The 27,915-nt window shown below is 47.9% G+C and overlaps 1 protein-coding gene across 3 annotated transcripts; it reads right to left on the bottom strand.

Annotated features, from left to right (window-relative positions):
• Nucleotides 1–18: 18 nt before the first annotated feature.
• ppp2r5eb (protein phosphatase 2, regulatory subunit B', epsilon isoform b) lies at nt 19–27,750 on the bottom strand. Of its 3 annotated transcripts, none has more exons than XM_064324000.1 (14): nt 27,327–27,750; nt 22,700–22,860; nt 11,206–11,402; nt 9,766–9,867; nt 9,020–9,112; nt 8,445–8,575; nt 8,288–8,347; nt 7,781–7,889; nt 7,353–7,406; nt 7,202–7,252; nt 5,260–5,379; nt 2,683–2,810; nt 1,978–2,079; nt 19–1,574 (listed from the first exon to the last, which is right to left on the bottom strand). In XM_064324000.1, exons 2-14 carry the CDS (start codon nt 22,854–22,856, stop codon nt 1,475–1,477), a joined length of 1,404 nt encoding a protein of 467 aa, XP_064180070.1. In that variant the 5' UTR covers nt 22,857–22,860; nt 27,327–27,750; the 3' UTR covers nt 19–1,474. The 3 variants fall into 3 exon arrangements, with proteins under 3 accessions (XP_064180070.1, XP_064180063.1, XP_064180081.1); XM_064323993.1 differs by having other exon boundaries at nt 22,700–22,863; nt 27,327–27,749; XM_064324011.1 differs by lacking the exons at nt 22,700–22,860; nt 27,327–27,750 and adding an exon at nt 17,035–17,251.
• Between the last annotated feature and the right edge of the window lie 165 nt (nt 27,751–27,915).

Here is a 27,915-nt window from a genome sequence, read left to right as displayed (position 1 = left end):
GCTTTATCAGAAAACAGGTTTAATTTAACATCTCTTTATTTTTTTAAAATAATTAGACATTTTTATTTAACCAACCCTTTGTTTTGTTTTTAACTGTATTATATCTGGGCCGTCCTAAAGCACACATCGAAGTTGAATGGGGTCGATAACGCAGTTGTTACTGTTGATTTGAGCACGATGTTGAATCCTCCCCAAAACCCCACCCCCTTCCTGCACTCCACCCCTTTAAAAAAAAGCATATGATCAAAAGGAACTTAATAATAAAAAAAGGAAACGGGGAGAAAACAGCATCATAAAACCAGGAAGTCTTGTTCCATTATACCACTTTATATACTGGATACTCCTCAACTGTTCCTAAGAAAATATAAGCTAAATTACTACAAGATACAAGATATCAATGTACTGCATTCATTAATATACAGATTCTTAATACTGTGAAGAACTGACACAAATAGTGTTCCTTTTCACAATACATGAGTTTCACAAGTTCACCACTAACTTGGGAACCTCTACAGCTTGCGGTTGTTAACAGGTTCATCTTTACAGGTTACTGATCAACGGTACCAGTACCAGACCGGTACCACCCGGTACTGAACAGAAAGGACAGGAACCAAAGAAACAATAAAGATCTGACAAAATCAAACGGGTGGTTTGGTCAGACGCACACAAACTTCAGAAACAGAAATAAAGTAAGAGGGAAGAAAATGAAAGTGTGCAATAATTTATTTTCCATTTTTTTTGTTACTTCCCAGACTAATGCAGGAGTCTGGGGTGGAGGGGGGGCTTGAAAATTCATTTTTGTTTTCTTCCTTCAGACTAATGGTTCTGTAACAGTTTGGGAGGGGAGGGGGTGAGCCTCGAGGGAGGGGGGGCAGGGTGCATCCTCATGTTTAGGGCCCAGCGTAGAACCCCCCCCCACCGCCGGCCTCCTGAAGGAACCTCGTATTCCGCACAGTCAGGAACGCAGCCCTCGAAAGAGGTAAAGGTACGATCGCACCTTGGAGAGAGAGCTGGGACCAGGAGAGGGGGAGGGGACAGGATTCAGAGGGGAGGGGCCAACCGAGGGCAGAGACAGGATGAAGGTTAAAACAATTACCTTTCTTTTTTTAAAATGGATTTTTTTCTTAGTTTTTTTTCGTTTTGTTTTTTATACAGAAGAGTTCGTTTCAAGTCCTACAGTCCAAAGTCTCTTTTTTATCCTCCGACATGTTCCTTTTTCTCGTTTTTTATTATTTTTTTTCTTCGTTTTTCTTTATTTATTTTTTTTTTCTTCGGTGTAATATTTTAAGGGAAAAGAAAAAAAAAAGTTATTTACAGTGCTGCTGAAATAATGAAACAGACGTGTGAAATCTACCGTAAAGTAAGTCGCACAATACAGGAAAAAAAAAAAAAGAGAACGGTTGCTCCATCTGGCACGAGGCGGCCGTGGATGGGTGGGGGCGCTAGGCGACGGGCGGAGCAGCGCCCGCCGCTGTTAAGTGGGGATTATCCCGTCGCTCCGAAGCCCCCGCTTCAGCTCCAGGTCCTCCAGCTTCTTCCACAGCTCCTCCCGCTCCTTCTCCTTTTTCTTCTCCCTGCGCAAGGACAGAGGGGGAATCCCATGTTTTAAAAAAACTGGACTTCAATGACCATCAGCCCTGACTCACAGACAGGGGTCAAAGGTCACATCACTGCTGCTTAATGCTTCTGTCCATCCTGCGAGTGCAGGGTAGCCTATGGATGTGCGCCATGTTCGTGGAAGGGCACTTCCTTTGTGCTCTGTGCACCGGACTGAGTGCACTTGTATATTAAGTGTGTGCACGTATGGGAGCTGCAAAGGTCATTCATCGGGAGCTACAGGAAGACCATATTCACTCCAATAAAAAACAATTTTTCATCACACGTGACAAAAAGCCAGCCGCTAGACTAGACGGCCATTCCTCTTAAACTAACAAACGACCTCACGGCACAAAACGGCGCAATTCGAGTGGCTCTTACCGCTGGCGATCCGACTTGTATGTCGCTGTGAGTTCATCGAACAAAGTACTGTTCATTTCCATGAATGCTTTCAGTACATTGTAGACTAAAGCTACGATCGCCCTGGAAACAAGATTGAGAGGGAAAAAAAACACAAATTAAAATTGCGGCGATATAAAGATGAGCACAAAACAACGAATCATTGACAGGTTTTTAGTAGGATATTCTGAAAAGGTTCCAAGCATTCATTCTGAACTGCATTCCGTCCAATTACACATGCACATTAAGAGGCTGGCTTTTAAAGGTCTGTAGCTAACCATGAATGAGAAAATAATTAACCAATATAAATAGACAGGGTAAGCTTGAGTGTGCTGCAGAAAGACTTCAGCTCAAGCCTTTCGCATGAAAAGGGGCTTTTATCTGGACAGGACATCCCGGGACAGCCGACTGTCCACTGGGAGTAGCCTACAGAAGGGTCCTAAATGCAGCAGTGCTGGCCCACTCTAACGTGAGCCAAAAACACACTGCATGCTATTTTATTTGTTTAAGTTCGTCTGAGCCCTCTGCAGTTTTGAAGGAAAGGAAGAGAATAAAATCCCAGTCAAAAATATTAACATTTGCTTATTTTATTGTACATGAAATGATTGAGAACCGTATTCTTTAAAATGGCGACAATATGATTGGTGAATATTATTTCCATGGCAACAGTCTGAGGGTGTAACTCACGGGTTCCAGTGTTCTTTGGAGATCCTGTAGAGGCTGGCGAACATGATGGGCAGGATGACGCTGGAGTTCTCCTCGATCAGACTCATGATGTACTCGTTGTTCCAGTAGTACAAGGCGCGCTCAGCCACCTGTGGGAGACAAAGGCAATCGCTCTGATCACATCCATTACAGCAAACACTGCTTCACCGCTTACATCTGTTCAAAGAATGCAAAGCACCAGTTAACTGCTTAAACCTGTACAGAGAATACATAACACTGCTTCACTACTTAAACCTGTACAGAGAATACATAACACTGCTTCACTACTTAAACCTGTACAGAGAATACAAAACACTGCTTCACTACTTAAACCTGTATAGAGAATACATAACACTGCTTCACTACTTAAACCTGTACAGAGAATACATAACACTGCTTCACTACTTAAACCTGTACAGAGAATACATAACACTGCTTCACTACTTAAACCTGTACAGAGAATACAAAACACTGCTTCACTACTTACACCTGTACAGAGAATACATAACACTGCTTCACTACTTACACCTGTACAGAGAATACATAACACTGCTTCACTACTTAAACCTGTACAGAGAATACATAACACTGCTTCACTACTTAAACCTGTACAGAGAATACAAAACACTGCTTCACTACTTAAACCTGTATAGAGAATACATAACACTGCTCATACTAAACCTGTACAGAATACATAACACTGCTTCATACTTAAACCTGTACAGAGAATACATAACACTGCTTCACTACTTAAACCTGTACAGAGAATACATAACACTGCTTCACTACTTAAACCTGTACAGAGAATACAAAACACTGCTTCACTACTTAAACCTGTACAGAGAATAAAAAACACTGCTTCACTACTTACACCTGTACAGAGAATACAAAACACTGCTTCACTACTTACACCTGTACAGAGAATACATAACACTGCTTCACTGCTTAACCCAGCACAGAGAATATAATACACTGCTTCACTGCTTACACCTGTACAAAGAATGCAAAACACTGCCTCACTGCTTAACATCTGTACGAAGAATACAGAACACTGCTTCACTGCTTAAACCTGTACAGAGATGACTGTGCACTCTACTTCACTGCTTAAACCTGTACAGAGATGACTGTGCACTCTACTTCACTGCTTAAACCTGTACAAAGAAAACAACGCACCGCTGCTTAAAGCAGTAGAGATTACAGTCCACAAATTTTAGTGCTTGATCCAGTACGGAGATTACAATCAACAAGTTTCACTGCTTACACCTGTAAAAAAGACGAGCTTCTCCCACAAGCTTTACAGCTTAAATCAAGACAGTGATTACAACCCACAAGTATCACAGCTTAAACTAGGGATGGTGATTTTCAATTACTTCACAGATCGAGTGAGCGCATAATGAGTTTGATTCCAAATCGATTACAGGCATGGGGAAGAATCTATTTTTAGAGCGCATCTTGGCTGGGCAGCAACACGCTTTGTATAGAAAATGCATTCACGCATAACGACTCAGATTAGTACCCAGACTTTCCATAATAAAGTTTTGATGCTGATTGTGTCAATAAACACAATCAGTGTCAGATAAAAAAGAACTTTATAGCTCACAAAATCTGTTGTGTGCGCGCAAAACCTATGCACAATGGCTTGGCTGAATACTCAATTCTGATTGGCTTGGACTTGTGCATTGTTTTTCAATATATGCCTGGCTATGAAGTAGCGCCTAGAAAAGTTCAATCACCATTATAAAAAAATGTGCATCGATCTGACTCAGTAAATAAAGTGGAAATTTGTAAGAGCAAGCAAGCCAAGTTATAGCATCATACTTGCAACAGTGTCACCTTGATGTCCATGATTGACTGAATAGAGGATAGCTAGTCTAGCTAAAGCTTGACTACGTTATAGATAAGCCTCCGTTTTGAATATAATTCAACAGTTGGCTAGCTACCCATCTGTGATAACAAAAATTCTGCGAGACCATTTTGACTTAAAACCAAACTGAATTTTAATATTAGGTAATATTAAGGTACTAGAAAGACACATTTGTCGCTAAGTGGTATAACGTATGGGATATCTGCTGGAATACTAAAGTAACCATTGCAATGGAATCGCATATTTTTTTAAAGCATGTTTTCATTACAAATGACTGAGGTAGGAGCCTAAATTTGCCTCAGGAAATTTATTTCAGCTCAGAGCATTCAACCTGCATAATGCTAAGACCCCTCAGACATTATTTTGCTGACACAGGCTTACCAAAAAAAGCTGTAATCAAAACATGGATTTCAAAATATATATGAGCTTTATTCTGCTCATATTAGATGAAGAAATATCCACTATTCTAATGCATTTATTCTTTTTTCCATATGATAAATGGATAAAAGGATGCCAAAAAGTTCATGGTTGTACGTGCATAGCCTTTATGAGAAAATGAAAATACCCTGAATCACTACTTTAAGACACAGTACCTTCAGACTTCAGGGCTATGGAATAAAGGCCTTCAAACAAGCAGCGTAACCTCAGATACGATTAACACCACTTAAGGATCTTAAGGCTCTTCTGGAACTGACCTGAAAGTGTGGGCTGGAGACGCATCTGGAGATCTGCTTAAAGAGGGGCTCCTGGATCTTGACGAACTGCGTGGGCTCGATCACGTCCAAAATCTCCTCCAGCTCCCCCAGGAACATCACCTGAGAGGACATGAGCAGACATTTACGGACGAGACCAAAGCTGCTCCTGGTCCCAGAAAGAACGACAAGACAACATTCACATGGGCATTTTGAACGTAGGGACAGGAACGAGGAGCAGAATGTAAAGCACCGAAACCTGCTCCCGCCTGTTTTTCTATGCTCTAACTGTGGAGTAGATCCAGAAGCCATATCGAACGACGCCATGTTAGCCTAATGGCTAAGCTAGCATTGGCTACCAGGAGCCAGGCAGAACTGACAGAGCTGGCATGCCAACAATTAGGCACAGTACATTATGTTAGAGAGATCAGATTTCTTTAAAAAGACTGCAGCCTACACACAAAAGTCTGAAGCAAAGCGTTTTGGAAGAAAATAATCTGCTCTTAGACTGATTAAAGTATAGTACCTTTGATTTATCCAATATTTAACCAACACAAATATTTGTGCGTTGTGTAGCTGGCTAGAATCTTAAGATGTTTCCTTAAAAGTTCGGCCCTGGTTGCCGCTATACTGGCAGTCATTCAGCACAGCCAGAACAGAAGCGATTATCAATGAAAGGGCAAGGAAGGGGCTTGGCAGTGAGACCAGTGAAGAAAAATACTTTAATAATATTTTACAGTTTCAGCCAGCTATGTATTTTAGGCACAAAATCTTAGGACAGAGCAAGGATAAATTCTCTGCACTGCTAGCAGCCTAATAGCTCAAAGAAAACTGCTTTCTATGGAGACTGTCCACCGTCTTTAGGAAATGTGAAAACTTTTTATCTCCAAACAGGAACCAGCTTTACTGGATCACAGTTCTCTGTTGTTCTAGTTTTCCCATGTCAGCACAATAGAATACGTAGGTAGGAGTAAAAAAGGAATGTAGAATACTGACATACATACTGCTATTATTAAGACTTGCAAGAAAATGTATTTGATGCACATTATTACTGGACTACTGTAGAAGAGTTGGGCCTCGACGTACCAAATAAAATACAAACTCATATATTATATATTGCCACCCAACGACTTTAAACGACAGTTTCCATAACCACGTACTGCCAACCACCTGTCACCAATCCTGCCTGACAAGGCTATAAAAAGCACTTTAACTCCAGACCACACAAAGTCACCAACTGCCTCTCATAACCTGCCCCAGAGCAGCTCTCCATTTTATGGAGCCTCAGTGTTTGCAGTGATGCAGATTGCAGATCACAGTACACGTGTATGGTCCTGCGGAAGACCTACAATTGTGATTTATCACTAGCCTTGTCACTATTATTGTCACTAGCACAGCGTAAAAAATTATCAGTTAAAAATAAAAGTCTTTTTAAAGCTGCAGTAAGATTGCTTTTTCTTTTGGTACAACGTAAGAGGATGCAGGTGTAATAAACCTTACGGGCAGGGACTTGACTCCTCTGCTCACACACAATGCACACTTGTCTGTTGTACTGTATGGTGTGAGGAAGTGCGCTCAGTGTGCCAAGGTTAGCAGAACTCCAGCTGCCAAGTTTCACTGCATGCCTCCTCAATCATGCTTAAATCTTAAAGGAACTGACACTGCACGGCACAGCCAGCCAGTCAGGAGTCACACCCTTTCGGCCTGCGACTGACAAATTCCAGCCTCGTTGCGCAATTTCACCAAAATCGGGAGTCCCCTGTAGGACACACCTTGTCTAGTGCTCGTCTACCGATCCGTTTCGCTTACTGACATCACGGCAGTAGGTACGCAGTTAGACAAGAATGCACCTCATTCATCAGAGAACAATGACAAAGCCCTTATACATCTCTCCATCGATGACGTGCGCGTTTCAGACGAATGCTAGCGACTGTAGCGATTTTACCTCCTTTTGACTGCAGGTTTTCGGCCAGAACTTTAGCAAGCCTCTGATGACCTAAATGAGACAAAAACTTAATTAGCAACCACAGTTAAATCAACCACTCGGCATTTAAAGAAATTAGACGGGCTTCTCTGACAGGGCACAGGTCACTTACTGGTTCTGTTAGTGCTGGGTCTTTCTCTAGGAACTGTACAATACAATACGCCAACTGGAAAACAACAGACACCAGACAGTGTTCAGCTTGTAGAAGAGGAGAGTACTCGTGTGTGCTTAATGAAGAGGCCAGGGCATGCACATGCACACGGCATGCTACAGGAAGTACATACAAACCAGACCTGTAACAAATACGGATTTGTTTTGGATTCAAACACTTTTCTGTGCTCGATTGATTTTGCCTGGTGCAGTGGGGTCTGCCAAGAGGACCAGATAAGCGGGGTTTGCACTTTTTTTGAGCATTTCATTGGTACCAATACACCAGACAAGCTCAGCAAAGCACAGAAAAGTATTTGAATCCAAGGCAAATATGTATTTGACCCAAGTCTGATACCAAGACACACAGGCCCACGGCCTGCTCCGTGTTACCTGTGCGTGGAAGAGGGAGAGACTCCGGACCGTGTGCAGGGGAATCAACACTTTGACCAGGAACTGTTTGTGCTCGGCCTTGAGAGGCAGAGCGAAGCCATTGATTATGCTGAGGGGGAGAGAGACACAGACGGACTCAGAAGAAGCCGCTTCCTGTCCTGCCTGACAACACACCAGCAGTGAGCAATAGGAGCGCTAAGCCTCTTCTGACACTGAAAACCCGCACGGGCGACGCACAGTAACCTTCACGTGCCTGAATGCAACAGCGCTGCCTGGCGTTGCTGCATGTGGAGACATGGAGAAGCTGTTGGGCACCTCTTGCATGCTAAAATGCATGCGTTGCATTGGCCTGCAGCTGCAGAGTAATTTTAGAATGTCAGCTTGCAAGGGGTGTCCAACAGCTTCACTCCATACCACAACACAGTGGTGCCTTGAAAACGTCACCGCTTACTTCTGGCTTTCGACGTTCGGTTTATAGTGTGGCTATAACTGCACAGACGCATATACCTTCCCAAGATCTCCAGCAGCTCAGCTACCCCGTTGAAGTGTTCAGTTTCATAAACAAAACTGGACAGGGGAAAGAGAGAGAGAAAGAGGGACAGTTAGTCAGGCAGACGGTTGGTTTTGCTGTGCACACACGCTGCTGTGATCCACGCGCTCTTACCGTAGAAAAATATTGTTAATCTGTTTTCGTATAAAAGCCCGCAGCCCCAGGAACTTCCCGTAAATTCTGTGTAAGACTGTCTTCAGGTAGTCTCGCTCCCGGGGGTCCTCGCTGTCGAAGAGCTCGAGAAGCTGGCGGGACGACAGTCAGAGCGCTAACATTAACGTCAACTTTACAGAGCAAGTTCATACGGCAACACGCAGCTATAGAGCAATTTCATACAGCAACACACTGCAACAGAGCAATTTCATACAGCAACACACAGCTATAGAGCAATTTCATACAGCAACACGCAGCTATAGAGCAATTTCATACAGCAACACACTGCAACAGAGCAATTTCATACAGCAACACACAGCTATAGAGCAAGTTCATACAGCAACACCTGCTTATAGAGCAATTTTGAACGCTAGCATCCAACTAGAGAAACTTTATCCACTGACATCCAGCTACAGAGCTTTTCTCTACACCCAAGCCAGTGTTCTCTTATGTAGACGGGACATACACAGCAGTGCTGCTAGAGAGCTTCCACGGCACTTTCACTGCGCTGAGAGAAATGTGCTCTTTTCACTCACCTGTAATACAAATTTCTGGTCTATGTACTTTTTGGCAATGCTGGGCTGGAATTCTTGACTCTCCAAGAACCGTATGAAGAACTCGTATACAAGCTGCGGAAACAGAGGGGGAGGGGCGTCAGGACGGTGGGTGGGGCGGCAGCATGGGCTTCGGGAGAGGCTGGGGGAGGGCTGTGGGGGGCGGGGCCAGGGTCACAGCACACAAATGACAGTAGTACAGGAAACAGCCACATGGGGGCGCTGGGCTCTAGTCTGAAACCTCTATCACATTGACTGTGGGTTAGAGGTGGGACAGGGAGGATGACTGGGAAGGAGTTAATCTCAAAATTTTAGTTGTTTGAATGAATTTGGTTTTTAATTCAAAAGAACACAAAATAAAAATAAAAAAAGATACAAAATAAACAAATGTAAATAAAGTTTTACCAGGAAGATTCTCCTTGAGATATGCATCTCATTTCTAAAGGAGTCCTGGAAAACAGAGCAGTGAGTACACAAGACGGGTGAGAGAGCACCCGCGTCAAAGCCAAAAAATATCCAAAGAACAGGCTCAGGATTAATCCAAAAAAGCACAATGTTAGAACACAAAACATAATCCAAATTAAAAAAAGGAGAACCAAAATGTACAGCCAGGGAGGTTTCCACACGAGGGAAGGAAAGCCAATCAGGCTGAATAATCAATCGCCTATCCGCACGCACGCAATCTGCAAGTTCCACCATTGCTACTGTCAGTGTTCTCTCATGGCTACCTGTAAGTGAGGCCATGAGGCCTCGAGCGTCGGCTCGTCCTCCTCCGGGTCAAATTCATTACTGTCGCTGGGAGGAAGGGTCCGGAATATATTGTAGGACACCTAGGAGACAGACAAAAGCCAAACAAAAATGTCACACAGATGCAGGGGTACTTATGCAACTTCTGGTCCTGTGCCCGCTGCAATTACTACAGACAAGAGAAGCCAGCCACACAGAAACAAACAGCCTAGTCATCACATTCAGTCAGACTGCCGTTCCTTCTGTTTACAGTGCACCACGTCGCCCCCTAGTGGAAGGTCTACACATGAAACAGGTTTTTTCCTCCAAACAGATTCATCTTAGGGGGATAAAATAAAGGGATTGTAATTACTAAGAACATGGCAAAAAATCAGTCCCAATATTTATAAACTACAGAAAGTTATCTTAACACTCCTAATGAATCAGAGCTTTGCACAAAGCTCGGCGTGAACTGTGTGATCGCGAAGAATGTGAAACACGCGGCGCGGAGTCACAGATTAACGCCTTCGGGGGGATGACTCCGTGAGCGTGCGCTGAAACCGTGGCGGCTGCATCGGACGCAGTCACAGAGACTCACGCTGGCTTCCGCAGGCCTCCGCAGGCAGCAGCGAGCGAGGCGAGCGCTGCTCAGTCTGGGGCTTCAGCCGCGTAGCGCCAGGGTATATATTTAGGGTAAATATTTATGCCGTGTTCCTCTCCTCCCACGCGCCGGCGCCCACAGGAAACTCTGAGCGCAGGAATTAATAACCGCAGACCTGCACCGAGCGGGGGTCGGGCCGCTGCCTCAGAGTCTTCATCACCGGAACTCAAACAGCGCGCGGCAGAACATGCCTGTTTGGAAAGTCGGGTTTGTGTGTGCTTTAAGAAGTGAGGCATCCGCTCTAGGGGATGAAATGATGACAAACCGTTTCAGACAGGAGGAACCTCTAAGTTTAGCTCCTGCCTGTCTCTTCCTTCTCATTCTGTGGACAGCCTGGTGCAGTCATCTGTCACAGTCCTGGACTCTCAGTCTGTGCACTCCGGACAGTCTCAGTCTGTCCAGTCTGGAGCAGTCTCAGTCTGTGACGTCTGGGCGTCTGTTGGACAGTCCTGGGTGCAGTCAATCTGTGCAGTCTGGAGAGTCTCGTCTGTGCACAGTCCTGGGAGCAGTCTCAGTCTGTGCACAGTCCTGGGAGCAGTCTCAGCTTGCACAGTCGGACAGTCTCATCTGTGGCAGTCTGGACATCCATCGTGGACGTCCTGGGAGCAGTCTCAGTCTGTGCACAGTCCTGGGAGCAGTCTCAGTCTGTGCACAGTCCTGGGAGCAGTCTCAGTCTGTGCACAGTCCTGGGAGCAGTCTCAGTCTGTGGACAGTCCTGAGAACAGTCTCAGTCTGTGCACAGTCCTTGGACCGATGGCAGTGTGCGTTTTTGCAAGCTCACCATTTTGACGACCTCGGGGTAGGCCTGCTCCGTCAGGTAGCCCCGGCTGACGGTGACGTAGTCCACCAGCTCGTTGAGGGTGGAGCGCTTGTACTCCTTCATCTTGAGGTCGGACAGCGTGTCCATGAAGTCGAAGAGCGTGCAGCACTGCTGCAGCTTCTTCAGGAACAGCTCCGGCTGCTCCGGCGCAGGGACGTCTGCGGGAGAGAGAGACGCGTGAAGAGAGGGACACCCACAGAGAGAGACGCGTGAAGAGAGGGACACCCACAGAGAGAGATGCGTGAAGAGAGGAACACCGACAGAGAGAGAACAGAGAGAGGGAACAGAGGGAGGAAACAGAGAACCAAAAGAGCAGAGGGAGAACGGGGAGAGACCAGAGAGAACGGAGGGAGAACAGGGAGAGAACAGAGAGAGCAGAGGGAGAACAGGGAGAGCAGATAGAGAACAGATAAAGGGAACAAATAAGAAAGGGAGAATAGAGAGAAAAGAACAGGAGGAGAAAACAGGGAGCAGACAGACAACAGAGAGAGATAAGAGAACACAGGCAGAACAGAAAGAACAAAGGGAGAACAGAGAACAGATATAAAAAAACAGGGAGCAGATGGAGAACAGGGAGAGGAGAGGGAGAGAACAGAGGAAGAGTGAAGTAACAGAAGGTAGAGAAGACGGTTAAAAAAAGATGGGAATGCTTGAAGGAGAGGGCAGCGAGGGTAGAGCAGATATAAATATTCTTCGATATTTAGTTCCCCAAATAAACACCTAGCAGCCACTTGAAGTGGTTGGCCTGTGCGGTTTGAACCGAGTGGGCTGGAGCTGGCAGGGGAATCCATATGGATGCACTAGCATTGCATAACGTCAGTCAGCCCCTTCGCGTTTGTAGGCTTGGTGACGCATGCTGACATATGCCTTTTCAGTTAACAGCCCTATCGAGTGTGCCTCTGCCACTCCTTCCCCTGTCCAAACCGGGCACGCTCAATGGGCGAACTCAGAACTCAGCCAGGCTGCGGGAGTGCTCTGCTCCAAAAATCACTTCAGAATAAAAGAGGACCAGAACCCACGGAAGGGAGGACCGAGAGGAGGAGAGGAACAGGCTTTGTGTGGGTAAGGGACACGGAGAGTGGAGAGTGGCCAACAGGAAGTGAGAAGAGGCAGGGCCAACCAGGCTGCTTCACAGAGTGATGCGTCTCAGCAAAACAGTGGCAGGAGCCTCCTTTCGTTCCCCCGAAAGATGGCGGCAAGACGGGCCTCCAAACAGAAAACAGGAAACAGACGCAGAAAAGCTGCTGGGTTTACACTGAAGCCACAGGGCAACAGGAAGCCTGAACTCAGGGTTGCTGACATTTTTCCTCCAGAAGGGAAAGGGAGAGCTCGCCGGCAATGCCAGAGAACAGGGAGAACCTCTGGGGGTCAACGGCTGGAGGTCAGACTGGAACTGGAACGGAACGGCCTTTCCCTCTCAAACAAGCCATTTACCACAAATAATAAATAAAAATAGAAAACACGTTAAAAAAAAGAAAAACTGAGGCCTCAGATGATGAAATCACAGATGAGAACGTTGCACAGCCTGCCACAGGACTGAGCTGAAGGCGGAGACAACAGACAGCGTTGCCCCCCCCCCCCCGGTATTGGCGCTGGTTTTCCTGAAACGCACTAGGACAGCAGTGAACCTCTCCCCAGATCTGCGACGCATCACCAGTGCGTACGCACACGCCCACCAGCGCCAGTGCCCTCAGTTTCCTGTGGGCTGAAATTACTCAACGGGCCACCACCTCCCCCGGGTCCCACAGACGCTACAGAGAACCTGAATGGCCTTAAAGGAAACTATTAATAGCCAAGATGATCGCAGCGGAGAGAGTATAATCTCCTTCAGGCTACCGCTATGCCAGCCCACAACTCCACTAAGGCCCACGCGAGGGCACTCCCATCATGCACTGCTTCCTGCGCTCTGCGTTTGTACCGTACGGCTCGTTTTCATTACAGATTAAAATGCTCCCTTCACCTCTGCCCTCCATTCGAGTGACCCCTGCAGTGATGGGCATGAGGGAGCTCTTCTCTGAGGGGGGGGTGGGGTCAGGGCTGTTCGGACTGAAAGGCCTGCACAGTAAAATGTCCTGCGTTAATTCAGCTCAAACACATTTGGTCCCCACTCTGGACCGCAGCTGGACGAAATGTTCTCTGTTAGAGTTGAATTAACACTTGTCGGTGTTGAATTAACACCGGACATGTTACTGTGTAGCGCTATTTCTGCACTTGAACTTTCGGCAGCATCCGCTCACAGCGAACAGGAAGTCGAGAGTGACCGTGGTGAAGGCTGAAAGCTTTTTCAGTTTACAGAACTCTCTACCTAACACTCACGTGAAGAAGGAAACGTGTTTGTCTACTCACTGCTGGAGTAGGCAAAGAAGCAAATGTTTGTTTAACACAAGGTGATTAAAAAAAGCCCACAGTCCATACACTCTGAACAGGCAGGTTGGGAGGTACAGGATGATACCGATGGTACTGCTAGCTCGTGGCTCTGCGTAGAGACGGTCACTCAGGAGAGGACGGTCATTCTGCGACCGCTGCTTGCACACAGGTCTTTAAACTCCGACCGCACAGCTCCCCGTGGGAGGCAGTGGGCGTTCTGGGGAGCTGGAAAAACATTCATAGTTTTCTGTTCTCCTGCTGTGCCTCATAGAGAGGAGGAGGGAGCTAACGTGACAATGAAACCTGCCTCAGAAAACTACCTTCAGCATGACACCCCCCCCCCGAGCGCATTAACACATCAGGAACTGACTCAGTCACTGACTTTCGTGTCCTGGGGCGTTTGCAGTAGAATCTCCAGGCCGAAGGAGTGACGCGACTGACCCAAAATAAAGAGGAACGATGCCAAAATAACATCTGAACTGAAACGAGCCAAGTGTTAAATCAGCAGAACATTAAAAAGGGCTACTCATGCAAGTTTAATGAAAGTCATTCATTTTTGACACATTATAATGCCTCCGTTAGCCCTGCAGACACCACTGTGGTAGGACACCTATTGTAAGTGGGACAAAGTGCTCATGTTGATGTGAAGCACTAGCCTATCTGTAGCAGTGGAGTGGAACCCAAGCTCACACAATACATTACTGTACGAGCGATCAGTTTAATAGATCACCATCCAGATCTTCAACGTTTCACAATCAATTAAACCCACTGAAAAGAGTCCAACACCACTCTGTGTGCCAGTCCACGTTCGTGTTGCTCTTCGTTCAAACCACCCTGTGCAGCTGAAACACCAGTCTCTTATTGGTCAGTTAGACACTCTCCAGATGAAAGCAGCCAATCCCCCTTCCATCCTCTACTCCAGCGAGAGGCAGAAAGCCTGGTGGACTCAGCGAAGTACACGCAGAGATACAGGTTGGATGGCCTGAGGGTCGCTGTCAGAATCTAGCCTGCTGTCTGACCCCAGAACGAGGGACAGCAACACCCTCCCTCGCGCCCACCGCTGAACCCAAACGCGTCCGTGGTGGCGTCCCGGGGCGCGTCCCGTCCCGTCCGCCCGAGCCGGGGTGGGGAAATCCCCGGCCTATAAAAGCCCTGCGCTGTGACCGAGCTTAGATTACCGCCGGAGAAAAGGAGCTGAGCAAGCAGGTGTGTGTTCAGCAGGTGACCCGGCGGGCCCGAGCCAGGCGTGAAGGTCAACGCGCGCGGCGCGCGGCACGCATATGCAAAACGGCACAAACAACACCGACAAACACCTCCTGGAAAGAATCTGCTGGCCCCGGGCCCCGGGCCCCTGCGCTGGTGTACAATTATATTACCGTATTAGATCACCATGGTGAAGGAGCAGCAACACTTCTCTACAAGAGAACACGGCTAGTAGACTGCAAGCCGTACTGTGTCTGACTTGCAATGTCAAAACATAAAACAGCTAGGCCTAAATGCTGTTTATTTCCAACTGAATGACTCTACTATTTACCAAATACTCAGGCATATTAATGAGATGACTAATTACTTCAGCACTTACTGGCATTTCAAAGTGTGAATATCATTTCATTTAATGATTCAATGTGCGACATTGTACAACCACATATACAGCTGAAATAATCTAGTTCTAATTGGAGATTTACCTAAAAGTGGCATTTCTGCTAAACTTGATCTCAGCAAATGTTATCTATTTATATGTTGTGACCAACATTGAAAAGCCTTTAGAAACCAAATGTCTAAAACACCTAACTGTGAGCAAACAACGTTCTGTGTTAATGAAAATGACAGGTACATTCCTAGAAGATATGCCACAATACTCCCACGCCCTTAAGGGTGAAAGGTATTGAAAATTCTATACAAATTACCTGCACAAATCAATTCCCACTAAAGTATTTTTACACTGCATAATTCTATATCTGAAGAATTAAGCACTAGGCTACGTATTTGAATCTAATAAATGAGATTGACATTCTTAGACTGTTCACAGTGAGGCAGACAACTGATGAAAACTGGTATCTTGTAGACAAATCCAGATGAAGATATTACGGGTATTGGTTCAATATATACCTTCTCCTCAAGCTAAATCTGACGATACACGATGACACGCAGCATTGTCAGTCGAGGCCGTGGTCATGGGTGTGAGTAAAGAGATGAGCATCCGTCTATTCAAAACACTCCTTTCAACCCAGACATCTGACAGGAGGATGAACTGGTAGTAACCCAAGAGGCCACCTAACCTGAATCTCCACACGTGCCTCACTGACTCCAGGCCACACTATTAATCATTTTTGCATTTTTCTACGACTGCACAGAGCTGAGATACCACCTGGGTCTTTCATACACCGCCCATTCACTTTTAACAGAGAGAGATGTGATGTGTTCTCACTCTAAAGACCCTCTTCGCTCTACACGTCACCATTATAACCCGTCTTTCATTGAGTGGAGTGGCCCAGAAATTACACAGTACAAGGACCTATAAATAAAAACATGGTTGCGTGCCTTTTTATAACCATCCACATTTCGGTGTTGTAAACAAGGCACACACACAACCCGACTGAGAAAAACGCGTTCTTAAAATTCGATGACACAACAAACAGCTGTCAGAAAGTGAAACCTAAAGCACGTCTTGTGAAGCTGAATACACCGCTTTGCATGCTGGGTGACCTCAGAGGCACGTTTTTGTTCTCCGTCTCCGGGGGAAACGGCAGCGGTCGCGCTCCAGGGGCAGCGTGCCTCGCGCTTCTCAGAAACGTCCCCTCCATCGGCCGGGCGAAAGCGGCGCGCGCACGCGGCTACGCGCGAGATGAGCGGCTGGTCCTCCTCCTCCTCCGCCGCCCGGCCCAGCGCCCCCGGCGTTTCAGAGCGAAGGAAAGCGGACGTGTCCAAATACCTCGCATTCCACCAGCCCGACTGCTCCGCGACCTCTGCTCCGAAAACATCCACTGAAGGAGGGACCGCTCCCTCGGACGCAGGGCGGCGCCAGGACGGGACGGGACGGGCCGGGGCGGGGAGGCTGGAGGGGTGCCCGCTCCACCCTGCCCTACTGCGCTACAGCGCGCCCGTAATGAGAAAAACACAGACGCGTCCACCCCACCCCCGTGCCAAGGGGAGCGCCGCGGCGGAAAACTCGCTTCGCCACGACAAAGGGCCTGCCGAGGAGCGGCCCAGGGGCTACCAGGCCTCACCGAAGCCCCCTCCCCTCCCCCTCCCCCTCCCCCCTCCCCCCCCCCCCTCGCCCTCCATGGCAACAGCGCAGCGAGGCAGACCGTACGCACAGCGAGCTCCTGAGTGCGCGGCAGGGGCGAGCGATCAGGCGTGGACCCGCCCCCAGCCCAGCCCGACCCGGCCCCCCCCCCCCGGCACTAGAGGCGGCAGACTCACTGAAACCAGGCTCCCGGCTCTGCGCGGACGGCGGCCCGGCAAAAACAGCGCCCGTTTCGGGGGCAGGAGGGAAAGTCCGGAGCGGAGGGTAGGGGCCCGCCGCTCGCCGCTGCTCGTTTGGAAGTGGTGGGACGCGAAGGCGCTGTAAAGAGACACCCCGGGGGTCGGGTTACCCCTCCGGAGAGGGGGCCGGGACGGAGAGAGAGAGAGAGAGCTGACTGAAGGGGAAAAAGGAAAAGAGGGAGAGGAGGACGTGGAGAAACGTCGAGCTGCTCCCAAGCCGGCGTTGGACTCTGGCTCTCCCCGCGGTGCGCCTTCTATTTATGCCCTCGGCTTTTATTTCGGCTCATGAGGTCAGGGTAACAGCTATCCGTCTTCCACACGGTGCAGAGGGGTGGGTCTTATTTTAGTACTGTAACAATCCCGCCCTGCCCTGCCCTGCCCTGCCCTGCCCTGCCCTGCCCTGCCCCCGGCACCGCCGCACACCGCGGATGTGCTGAGGGACGCTGGGACGGCCGCCCCGTGGCGGGCGGAGAGAAAGGGATTGTGGGAAGCACAAGTGTTTTTGGCGGAGGCTGTGGAGAGCCGACAGCTTGTCCTGATCTGGCCTGGTTTTGGACAGACTTCTTCTTCCTGCTGCCACTCTGTCTTACATCATAAAGACTCACTAATCCCCCCCGCAGGCCACAAGCCAAACCTCTCACTCTCCCACTCTCTCAGCTCCGACTACACCCACACTCACACACACACACACACACACACACACACACACACACACACACACACAGTCTGGAAACAAGCACACAAACATGAATCTGCACACTCCTACAGACACCCTCAATGAAATTGAAGATGCCATGTGTGTGCATGGGTCCACAGGCGAGGGAAACTTCACACAAGTGTTGTTTTGGCATTGCATCACCCCGAAATTAGCCAAGATGCCCTTCGAAACGTTACCCACAACTGCAGCTCAAAGCATCAGCTGACCCGTTTGAGCTATCAACAGGACAAGACGCAGGGGAAGGATGAGACAAGATGCGTGGCACTGTAGCACGTAGCCTGCAGCGGCCCCAGAGTTTTAGGAGCCAGTGGGAATCCTTCTGGTTCGCGCCGTCATCGAGAAGGGCCGCTACAGTTGCCAACACACGCACGGCCCCTCCGATTAACTTGCACAACACCACACCCTGAACTTTACCTCCTACCAAAGCTGAGGCAACAAAGCCAAAGAAACAGTGCTGAAGAGAAGCAAAGTCATCAGCCAGAGACTGTGGACTATATTTAGAACAGCCTGGACTTCACCTCCCATGAACACCGTTAAGAAGTATTTCAAGTTTTTCAGACACTGATTCGTGTCCACGGGAGGCTGACCTTAGTTCCACTGCAGAGCCTTGTATTTGTTAAATTGCTCCGGCTCCCATTTCAACAGATGCCTTCCACTATCAAGGAACAACTTAGCGTTCCATGTCAACCCACAGCCCATAAAAACAAACCACTCCCCTCCATATTTGGCTACCAGTTGACTTACAAGGCTAAAAACTCTAAAATGAACTTCAATCCTGCCATGTTGATGGGACCATCAAACAAGCCTCATATTACTAGCATGGAGGCTGAGAACCACACATACGTACTGTACCACCCTGGCAAACATCAGACACTGTGAGAAGGCAAGTAATTCAAGGCCTTGCGAGGATTGTCTCAAACTAAAGGTTTCCGCAGCACAGCGCAGGCACAGGACACAGGCAACAGGCCACGGAAGAGGAGCAGTTTCCTGCCCTCCCGCCTCAGCTGCCCGCCATCTAGAATCTTCTGACTGCTCGACAAGAGAGCACTGCGAGACACGCGCAAGGGAAGATGGCCGCCGCCGCCACCATTTACTTCACACTCACGCACGCTGGCTCAAAGTTTAAAAAGAACCACATTCAGACACCCCAGAATAAAAGGGTGGGTTTCCCAGCCAGAGCCCTGCAGAAAGGGCTTTGAAGGAGAGGAGGAGACGCGGGGTTTAAACTGAAAGCATATGCCCACTGCACCCTCTGATGTGGAGGCACCTACGGGAAGGGCATGTCTGTTTCCAACACAGCGAGCACTGGTGCGTGCGCTAGCATACGCAAGCCTCAGCCGCCTGCGTAGGCCGGCCGCTCAGCATGAAAGGACCTTTCAAACTACTATAGAGCCGAGGCACAATATGGAATCTGATGCTTTTTATGCACAGCTACCTTCACAAAGGCTGCCACAATGACGTGGGCTATATTCATGCCCACGGAGAGAGACTCAAGGCCGGCAAAGGTCTGCATTGAAGTTGTGTGCTGAAAAGCGGTAAGGAAGCCGCAAAATGAAGCGACACCTAGCAACTACAGTCTGCAACCAAATCAAAGCATTTTTGTGTCCGTTACTGGCTAAATATTTCATCGTGCCAAAATTCTGCATTGAAGCATTAGAAAATAACTTACGGTATTATCACCAGCGTCAACCAGGCTAACCTTTACAGGAGTTCATTCTGAAGACCAAGTTCCATGAGGTGGCTGAAATTCAGAGCTGAAACAATGCATCGATTGACTTTCACGTTCGCAAAAAAAAAACACCCAGGATGACCCAGACACTTTATCAGTGGATAATTATCTTAAGTCTACACAAAGTTAACTATCCTCCAAGGAGGTTGTGGCCTGACATTCAGACATCAGACCACACTACCTCTCCTGCATAACATCCTAATTAGGAGCCCAATTAAGTGCATCGCAGAGGTTCACACCAGAGGAGGTTCTGATTTGGATTCTGGAACGTTCCCTCTATCTCTGCACGCATCGAATCCTGAAGAACAGGCCCGGTCCATGATTCACCGTGACTGACTGACTGACACACACCGCCCTGGGACAGAGCTCTCCTTGACCGCTCCGCAAGCCGCTCCCTGTGTCCGGATCGTGCGCAGGCACACAGTCATGCACAGGCTGGCTGGCCCCAGGTACTGGTGTCCACCGCATTACATTACACTTTATTTGGCTGACACTTCTATCCAAATGGACAAACAGCAAGCGGATGTGACACGCAATACAGTATCTCTCCATCTTGTCACAGACACGCTGAGGTCTTATTCAAAAACGTGGGCTGTGGTGCGGCCTGGCCATTTCTGCACCTCTGTTGCCATCATAACGGTCACCGCAGCACCCCTTTGTCTGTTGTTTTGTTAAAAACAGACACAGGTTTAACCTCAGCAGACACACCACCACCATCCATTCAAAAACAAAGACTCCCCCCCCCCCCCCATTTTACACAATATTTGGAATTCAGACACGGAATTGGAAATGAGAAATGAATGGAAATGAGGCAAAGCTCATTGTAAGAGCGTAGGTAAAGCGGAGGCATGCAAACGGCCCTGTCGGTGGAGTCGGCTGGCAGGCTGCTTCGGCGCAGCGTCTCTGTGATTGTGGGCTGATCTTGTGAATGATTCGTGCCGCTGTCGTCCTCGTGGCTCACAGATGACGGCTCGGATCCGCAAATCCTGACAGAAATGCTAATGCGGACCGCTGCACATGTCCCTCTTTGGTCTGGTTTGCCCACGGCACGCATCACATGCAAGTGAAACATTACTTCTTCAATCGTACTCCCGGAAAGCACACATTTTCATCCTCCATGTCAAAAACAACAGACTACAATAAAGATGTAGGAAGAAGGAAATAAAGGACTCGCACTATGATCATCCCAAAATAACGCTAATCTCAAACGAGCGAAAATAAAATACTGTTGAGAGATTCATTTTTCTCTGAATATGGTCATGAAAGCATACGCTGCTTTCTGATGTAAATTTCATACACAGATAGGTTTGTGGGAAATAGAAGCAGAAATGCCCATCTCAGGCACGTACGTGGGCTGGGTTGCCGAACAATTCAACATTATCTTCACATTGTGATCCACAGGCGTTTATATGAAACAGGCTTCAGACTAACTTAACAGACCATTTCACAAGGATTTTCACATATCCACTACACCCACTGATTTCCTTGTAAAAGTAGAACAAGCAAACAGACTCTAAATGCAATGGTTCCTACAGGGCTTCACAGAACACTGCCAACTTACGATCAGATACAAACATGAGAGAATGAATGTATCGAAAATTATTACATTCTTAACAATCAGAAACGCAATCAAGGCACGAACAACGGCTACATTATTAAAAATGTGCAGAAAGACTAGCCATGTAATCACACCGAACAGCCATCTGCTGAACAAAGCGTGTTGTAAAACAGCGACGTGTCCATGTTCATCTCCATGGAGATAAGTGTGAAATGCATCACCGCAGACACTGAATACCGTGGCGTTGGCTTTTAGCTGCGACTAATTGCAACAAGTGTAAATACTGCCGGTGCCGCGTTTCTAGTAACACGTAGCGGCTACAACTTCCTTACCTGCCGAGGAGACTGCTACTATAGGTGAGACATTGTACCTAAGAGTCTGTACCCATGGAGCAGGGCATCCCTTAACATTGGGGAAGCCACAATATTAATTCCTCTCTCATTGCACAACTCACACCTATCACCAGCGCAAGCACAGAGTGACACAGGGCTTTTACCAAGGCAGGAAACTTCATTCTTCCTCACCATCACTCCTAAACCAGGCATCAACACACGTGGATATCTTGTTTTTAACCTAGTGCTGGCTCCATTTAAGACGGCAACAGAATAATGTGGTAAAAGTGGCAAATGGTTGAGCATTTATTCTTATGACTTTTTTTTGTTTGATAATTTGGTAGTGGTGCTTACATTTCTATGTTTTCATAAGTTTACCAGCCATTCGAAATGAAATTAATCACAAGTTTATCGGCATGATCTAATGCTTCAGGGTTCTGATGACACCACAGAACGAGGATGTAAAAATCCAGCCGTGATATCACTCAGGGATAGAGTACACTGTGCACTGCTTAAGAAAGGGATTGCTACATCCCAGTTGGCTTTAGGCTGGATTCTTCCTCGGCTCCTCCAAATCTCTAGTTGCAGGTTTCACCATAGAGAACACCGGGTTGCAGTAAGCGCTGTTTTCACACGAAGAACAGGAATGTAGGCAGACCACTCTCTCTAGCCACCCTGATCTCAGTCAACCATGTCCTGCAGAAATGGCCAAACCAACAGCCGCGCGCTCGGCTGCTACCTGCAGAAAACTGAGGAGCGCGCTCTGTCCCTCAGTAGCGCTGCCAAAGCCACATCTGGGGTGCACGCTGCACTCACACACCACGAGAACACGCTCGCGCCACACTGAACCACACACTTCCTCTGAGAGCAGACTCACAGGAAAGGACTCTCTTCATATGGGGGTTCTTTCTCTGCCTCGGTGCATAAAAACGCACACCCATATAGCATGTGCATTCAGCACGCATTTGTGACGTCAAGGCGTGAGAACTCGAGTCGTCAGGAGAGTACGCCACAAACAGCTAAAGATGTTATCAGAGAAACCCAGATCAGCAGCATCCGCCAGTGACTATCTTTATTTTCACACAGAATAAAAATAACAATGTCTGCAGGATCGCCATCAACTACGGGCCTATATTCCATAACATGACTATTCAATGAGCATAAAGTCAGGTGATGTAAAATGTGACCCGAACACTGATTGTTCAGTTGGTGAGGGGGACCCCTTAGGTAGGTGGGTGGGTGGGTAATGGGGCCTGAGGACTCACCTTTCAGCAGTGGCAAAGGAGTGAGCTCAATGGGTTTGCCCTGAGACCGGAACTGCGAGGAACTCTGCGACCTCTTCTGTTTGGCCTTCCTGACAGACTTCCGGGAAAATCCGTCCACTTTGTCCACTGATGGAGGTGTAGTGGCTGCTGAGGACATAGCCCTGCTGGAGAAGAGAGGGTAAAGAGGGGGTCAGCTGCAGGCCTGAATATCACCATCACATGAGCATGCACACACACACCAGTGCACACGCGCACACACGTGAACACAGACCACCAATCACTCTCCACAGCGATGACATGAGCTCAGCTGCTGTGCAGCAGAGGCAGCAGAGCACACGGGCATGCCCGCTCCTGGCCATCTTCTCCAGCCTTTGGACCAGGATCCCGTGATCCCCGGGAGAAGATGGAGATTCAGTTTGTCTCCTCTCTGACAGCACGTTCAGAGACCGTAACAGCAACAGGACGCATGACGACCGGCACGGGCCTCGCAAATTTACTGCCGGGACGACACTTAGCGGCAGGTCGACAGACCACCGTTACCGCAGGCGCTAAGAGCATGTGATAGTTTAGGGTTACCAGGCTAATAATACTCATCTAGGACCCTCCAGTGTGCAAACGCCATTCACAATGTGGAACTGCAGCTCCATTCATAATCAGTAGGAACCCGCCTGGCACACAGCGGAGGTCCCCGTGCCCAGGCCCTTGTGAAGACCCCACCACGCTGGACTGCACAGCACCAGGCAGCCCACGGCTCTGCCGAGCGGAGCAGGCAGCAGGGGAGGAGCCAGCCGTGGGGGCAGAGCCAACCGCACAGCCAGCTCAGAACAGGAAGCAGGGTGTGTCGACACGGCGCTGCAGAAGGCAGGAAGAGCAACAGGCAGGGCCCGCGGGGCTGCTCCCACGACAGATTGAAGACGGTGCCACTGAAAACAATGGCGCCGCTCGAAACTACGCATGAAAGCAGCCACATGCACCATCATGCCAGGCACATCACGCCTATAGTCTAATCCACAACAACAGTATCTCCCCTCACAGGTGTTACACATGCCCTATAGGCAACAGTCATGAATTTAACTTTTGTTCCATTACATTTTAAGAGGCCACAACACCTTCCAGCTCCAACTATGTGCAAGAAACGATCATAATGATCCAACCGAAGCATGTTACTTAGGAACTTTAGACAGCTTAGCATTTGAAAAAGTTCCCCCATATGGAGTTCAAACCACTTTACAGCAAAGTAACCACAACACTAGGAACTAAACTCATTTCCCAAAAAATGAGTGGGCCCTTCACCGTGTACACACCAATTTAGTAGGGTGCCTTCAACTGCACTTTTTTAGTTTATGCCCTTGGTGATTTACTTCAAGTTGTGAAAAACATGCTTCTCGTGGCATATCTGGACTTAGGCAAGCTGAACCAGTCATTTTTGTGTGACAAGCTGCCAGAGGCCCATCACATGGGCATCACTGCTCATTTTCACAGTTCTATAGATCGACTCCCTGTGCAGTTCAGATAGGTCGGTCTACACAGCGCCTACCTCTGCGTATCGCTCAGTCACAACAAAGCGCTGTCAGCAGCCACTTAGAGCAAGCATGCCAAGTCCAGAGTAAAAAAACGAGCAGGGGGGGGGGCTTGGGCTGGCACACAGCATGTGCCGATCCTCTTCCCGTGCATCCCTCTTACATAAGAGCCAGATGACATCCACACTGGGAGGGATTAAGGACCGAGAGCGAGAGGCCGGCCCCAGCCCACAGCAGCAGGACGCTGACAGGCATTAGCCGGGCTCCAGGAAGGCCCCAGCTATCGGAGCGCTGGACGAGGTGGGGGCCGTGGGGGGGGAGGCACAGACGGGCGAGACGGGGTTCAGCAGGTGGGCCCTGCCGCGCGTCAGCTCCCGGTGAGCGCTCCGGCTGAGCCGCACAAAACCCCCGACGCAGCAGATAAGGTGATCTTTCTGCTCAAATTTCCCCTCCCATCTGCCCGGCGGCCTACCTGGCCATCTGCAGCAGGGCCGCCCTTCAGCAGGTGAACGTGCGCATTCGACCCCGGCTCAAAACCCCCGACACACAGCTGCTTGTCCAGAGGTTAGAACAAAGACACTACATCGCCCCCCTCCTGCGCTTTAATCACACGACAAGATGGACCAGCGCTCTGCGCTAGTGCAAAAGCACAAGAACCTAAAGAACCGACCGAATTCGGGCTTCTGCTTCAACTGGCTGATGCAACAAAACAAAAAAAAGTTCTAAATGTATGCACAGCATTGACAAACCAATCCCACAATGCAGCTGGGCATATTGCAGAAAATCCGTAAACAGCTGATAAGTGCAGGGAACAGGAGCGAGGGCAAAGACGAAATCACCAGCACGTGGCACCTATCTCCAGCCATAAACTTTGGGGACATTGGAAGGACACAGATCAGCAGGTAGAACCGAGACTCACCTGCCTTGATGTGACCTTTAGAAACCCCGCAAAAAGCCTACAGGCCACATGCATGCGTACACACAGGTATGAGTACTACGCCCACGTGAGCAGAGACACATGGGAATGGCGCTCTTAATACCGGAATATGCTCTTCACACAGCGTTGAGTCACCTCCGAAAGGTTCCCAAGGTAATGCGCTACGCCACTCATTCACGTGGGTAGTTCAAGCAAGCCTATTTCCCCTTCACTGAATGCAACAAGCCCACACGTTCCTTGGATGGTGCCCGCTGCGTGTATACTTACAGCTTGAAGGGGACAGCCCACTCAGGGAGAATTTTCCCCTCTCGCAATCGCACAAGTACATGCACCATGCGACACAAGGCCACTTGGCTTCTGTGACATTTGGGACTGACAAGGGGGCATGCAAAAGCAAGCCCGGAAAAAGCAAGGGCACATTCACCCTTACCAAAGCCTGAGAAGGTCTCACCTCGCTAAGCATAAGGAAAAGCAGGGAAACATAATGCCTGTATCTGCCTGCCTCAGGCCAATCGACAACTTGCACACTGTTCTCCAACACACTCATGTACGGCATTTTAAAATGCATCCCACAGCAAGCAAACCATAAAACACTGTCCCGGTTCAGACTCAGAGTGAAATATACAAGGCAAGTCAATTCACTTCCAAGGGGACCACCTTGATAACACATAAATAACGTACTGATATATTTAACTGGGCAACTGGACACTTTTTCTGGCTGGTATTTCCTCCTTTTCTTTAATGCCTGACAGTGTATCAGACCTCCAGAGGTGAATGAGCACTAGGTACAAAAGAAGCATTGAAGACGGCTTTCAACACAGTAAGCCGAAGCTGGTCTCTATTTCTCCTCCATGTGCCATACGAGTTAAGATGGTATGGTCACAGGAGCCTAAAAAGAACAGGTGAGTAGAGAACTGGAAAAGTACTTAGCAGCAACGGCCCGGGAAAGGTTAAGGAAAAGTTATAAAGCTAAATATGTTAAATGACTCGAGTGCAAATTTAACACGAGGTCAGCGATTTACCTTTCAGTAATAACACGGGAAAGGGTTATATCATAGCAAAAACTAGCTCGGATTATTTGAATCAATTTAACCACCTCGGAACCCCATTTAACAGTAAGGTCAGCAACCATCTGCTTACTCGTTCTTGAAAATTCAGGATATACCATTCAAATAACAATGTGGCAAGAGTCAATGGTAAATCTTAGTAACGTCAGTTTCTAGTCCGCCAACTGCTAGTTTCATATGAGCTATTTACAGCAAGCTATACACTGCGTCAAATTGACCGTTTCAATCTCTAATGCGAAAGCATGACATGTTAGCAAGCTTGTCATTGAAACGTCGTGACAATTATTGTTCACAACCACATACAAGAAACTAAGTCTACCGTTAGACAGCAACCGCCACTGTGTTTTACGCATTGTAAGTTAACATTACAGAATGCATTCAATTTAGCGTTATTAAACGGCCAAGCTCAATAGCAGTAAACTGTCAATTTCATCTTGATCACATCCACCGTGTCAGGTTAGCCAACGTTTGATGGTTAACGCTACTTCTAGTGGAGCACAAAGCACCATGTTGCTACCTAATCTAACGTTAGTTCTCGGCATTTTTATCATTCTTAAAACTGTAGAAGGGTGCCTACGGTTAACGACAGCTACCCATTATTTTACTAAGCTACAAGTACCAAGCAAGACATATTTCGCGCATAGTTAACTAACAAGGAAGCAAATAGTCTAACGTTACCAAGCCAGAACTCATAATCGTCAATTCACAAACGTTAGTACTTGCTACACGATATTGTTTTCAAGTAAGCTGTTACACATGACTACCGAGTTTACGTTAACCATGAAAATGGCTAGCTAGCTAAGTTAGCCAAAACTACCATTGGGCCTAGCTAGCTAGCGAACCATCACAGTCTAAGTCAAATGTTTTAGCTAGCAACTGACTTCTATAAACGTTAAGTGGCTGCTGCAAAATGTTACAATTTTCGGGCTGTTTCAATGTAGTTCTTGCAAATGTATGACTGGTTAGCTTGCGAACATGTGTAGCACTATCTTACCGAATACCGTGGCAGAGACGAGAGATTCCCCACATTAGCTGGCTAGCTTGCTAGCTACTCAAATTAAGCGCACATACCAGGAAGGCAAAGGAACCGTATCGTACTTTACCTTGATCCTCTGTGTTTCGGAGTGGAGATGGTGGCAAGGAGTGATCCTATTAAACAGTATTTTGCTTGCTAAACTAGGATGTTTTCAGTCCTGTGCAATTAGCCACTCCTAGCAGCGGCAATAGCAGAAAAAGCTATCTTGGCCTTTTTTAGACAGCCAAACCCACAAGCACCTTTTACCTTCTAACGAAATAATCCTCCGAGTCCCATTAATAACGAAATACGAATATATAAAAAAACGAAAATAAATGAATCACATTCCCTGATAGTTTACGCAATCGCTTGCTTGCAGCGCACCCCTGTGTTTTCTGGTTATTTTGCTTTTGACTCTGTTTAATTTAGGGCAATCTCTTTTCACCCTATTGTCAATATTACTGGGCTGAGTCCATGGCACACATAACAGAAGCACACTCTACCGTGCTGTTCAACTCGGAGCTGAGGTCGCTGCCTATTGGTTCATTTGAAGAAAATGAGCGATTGGGTTGGGTCTTTGGTGACGTCCATCATTTCGCAAGTAGAGACGCTCCTCGAGAGATGAATAAATAGGATCGGTTGAAAAGAATGGTACTAGGAAGGAGATTGGGCAGGAG

This window comes from Anguilla rostrata, chromosome 1, assembly GCF_018555375.3.
Source record: "Anguilla rostrata isolate EN2019 chromosome 1, ASM1855537v3, whole genome shotgun sequence".
NCBI lineage: Eukaryota > Metazoa > Chordata > Actinopteri > Anguilliformes > Anguillidae > Anguilla > Anguilla rostrata.
Note: the sequence above shows the minus strand (reverse complement) of the source record. Positions and strands in the feature narration are given on the sequence as shown.

Bases quoted from the DNA above. Each gene is read 5' to 3' on its own strand.
- ppp2r5eb (XM_064324000.1), bottom strand. From the start codon at position 22,856: ATGTCCTCAGCAGCCACTACACCTCCATCAGTGGACAAAGTGGACGGA. The intron at 5,380-7,201 runs GTAAAATCGCTA...ATGTCCTCTCAG, and splicing joins AAACCTGCAGTCAAAAGGAG to GTGATGTTCCTGGGGGAGCT. The intron at 1,575-1,977 runs GTAAGAGCCACT...GTCCTTGCGCAG, and splicing joins TACAAGTCGGATCGCCAGCG to GGAGAAGAAAAAGGAGAAGG.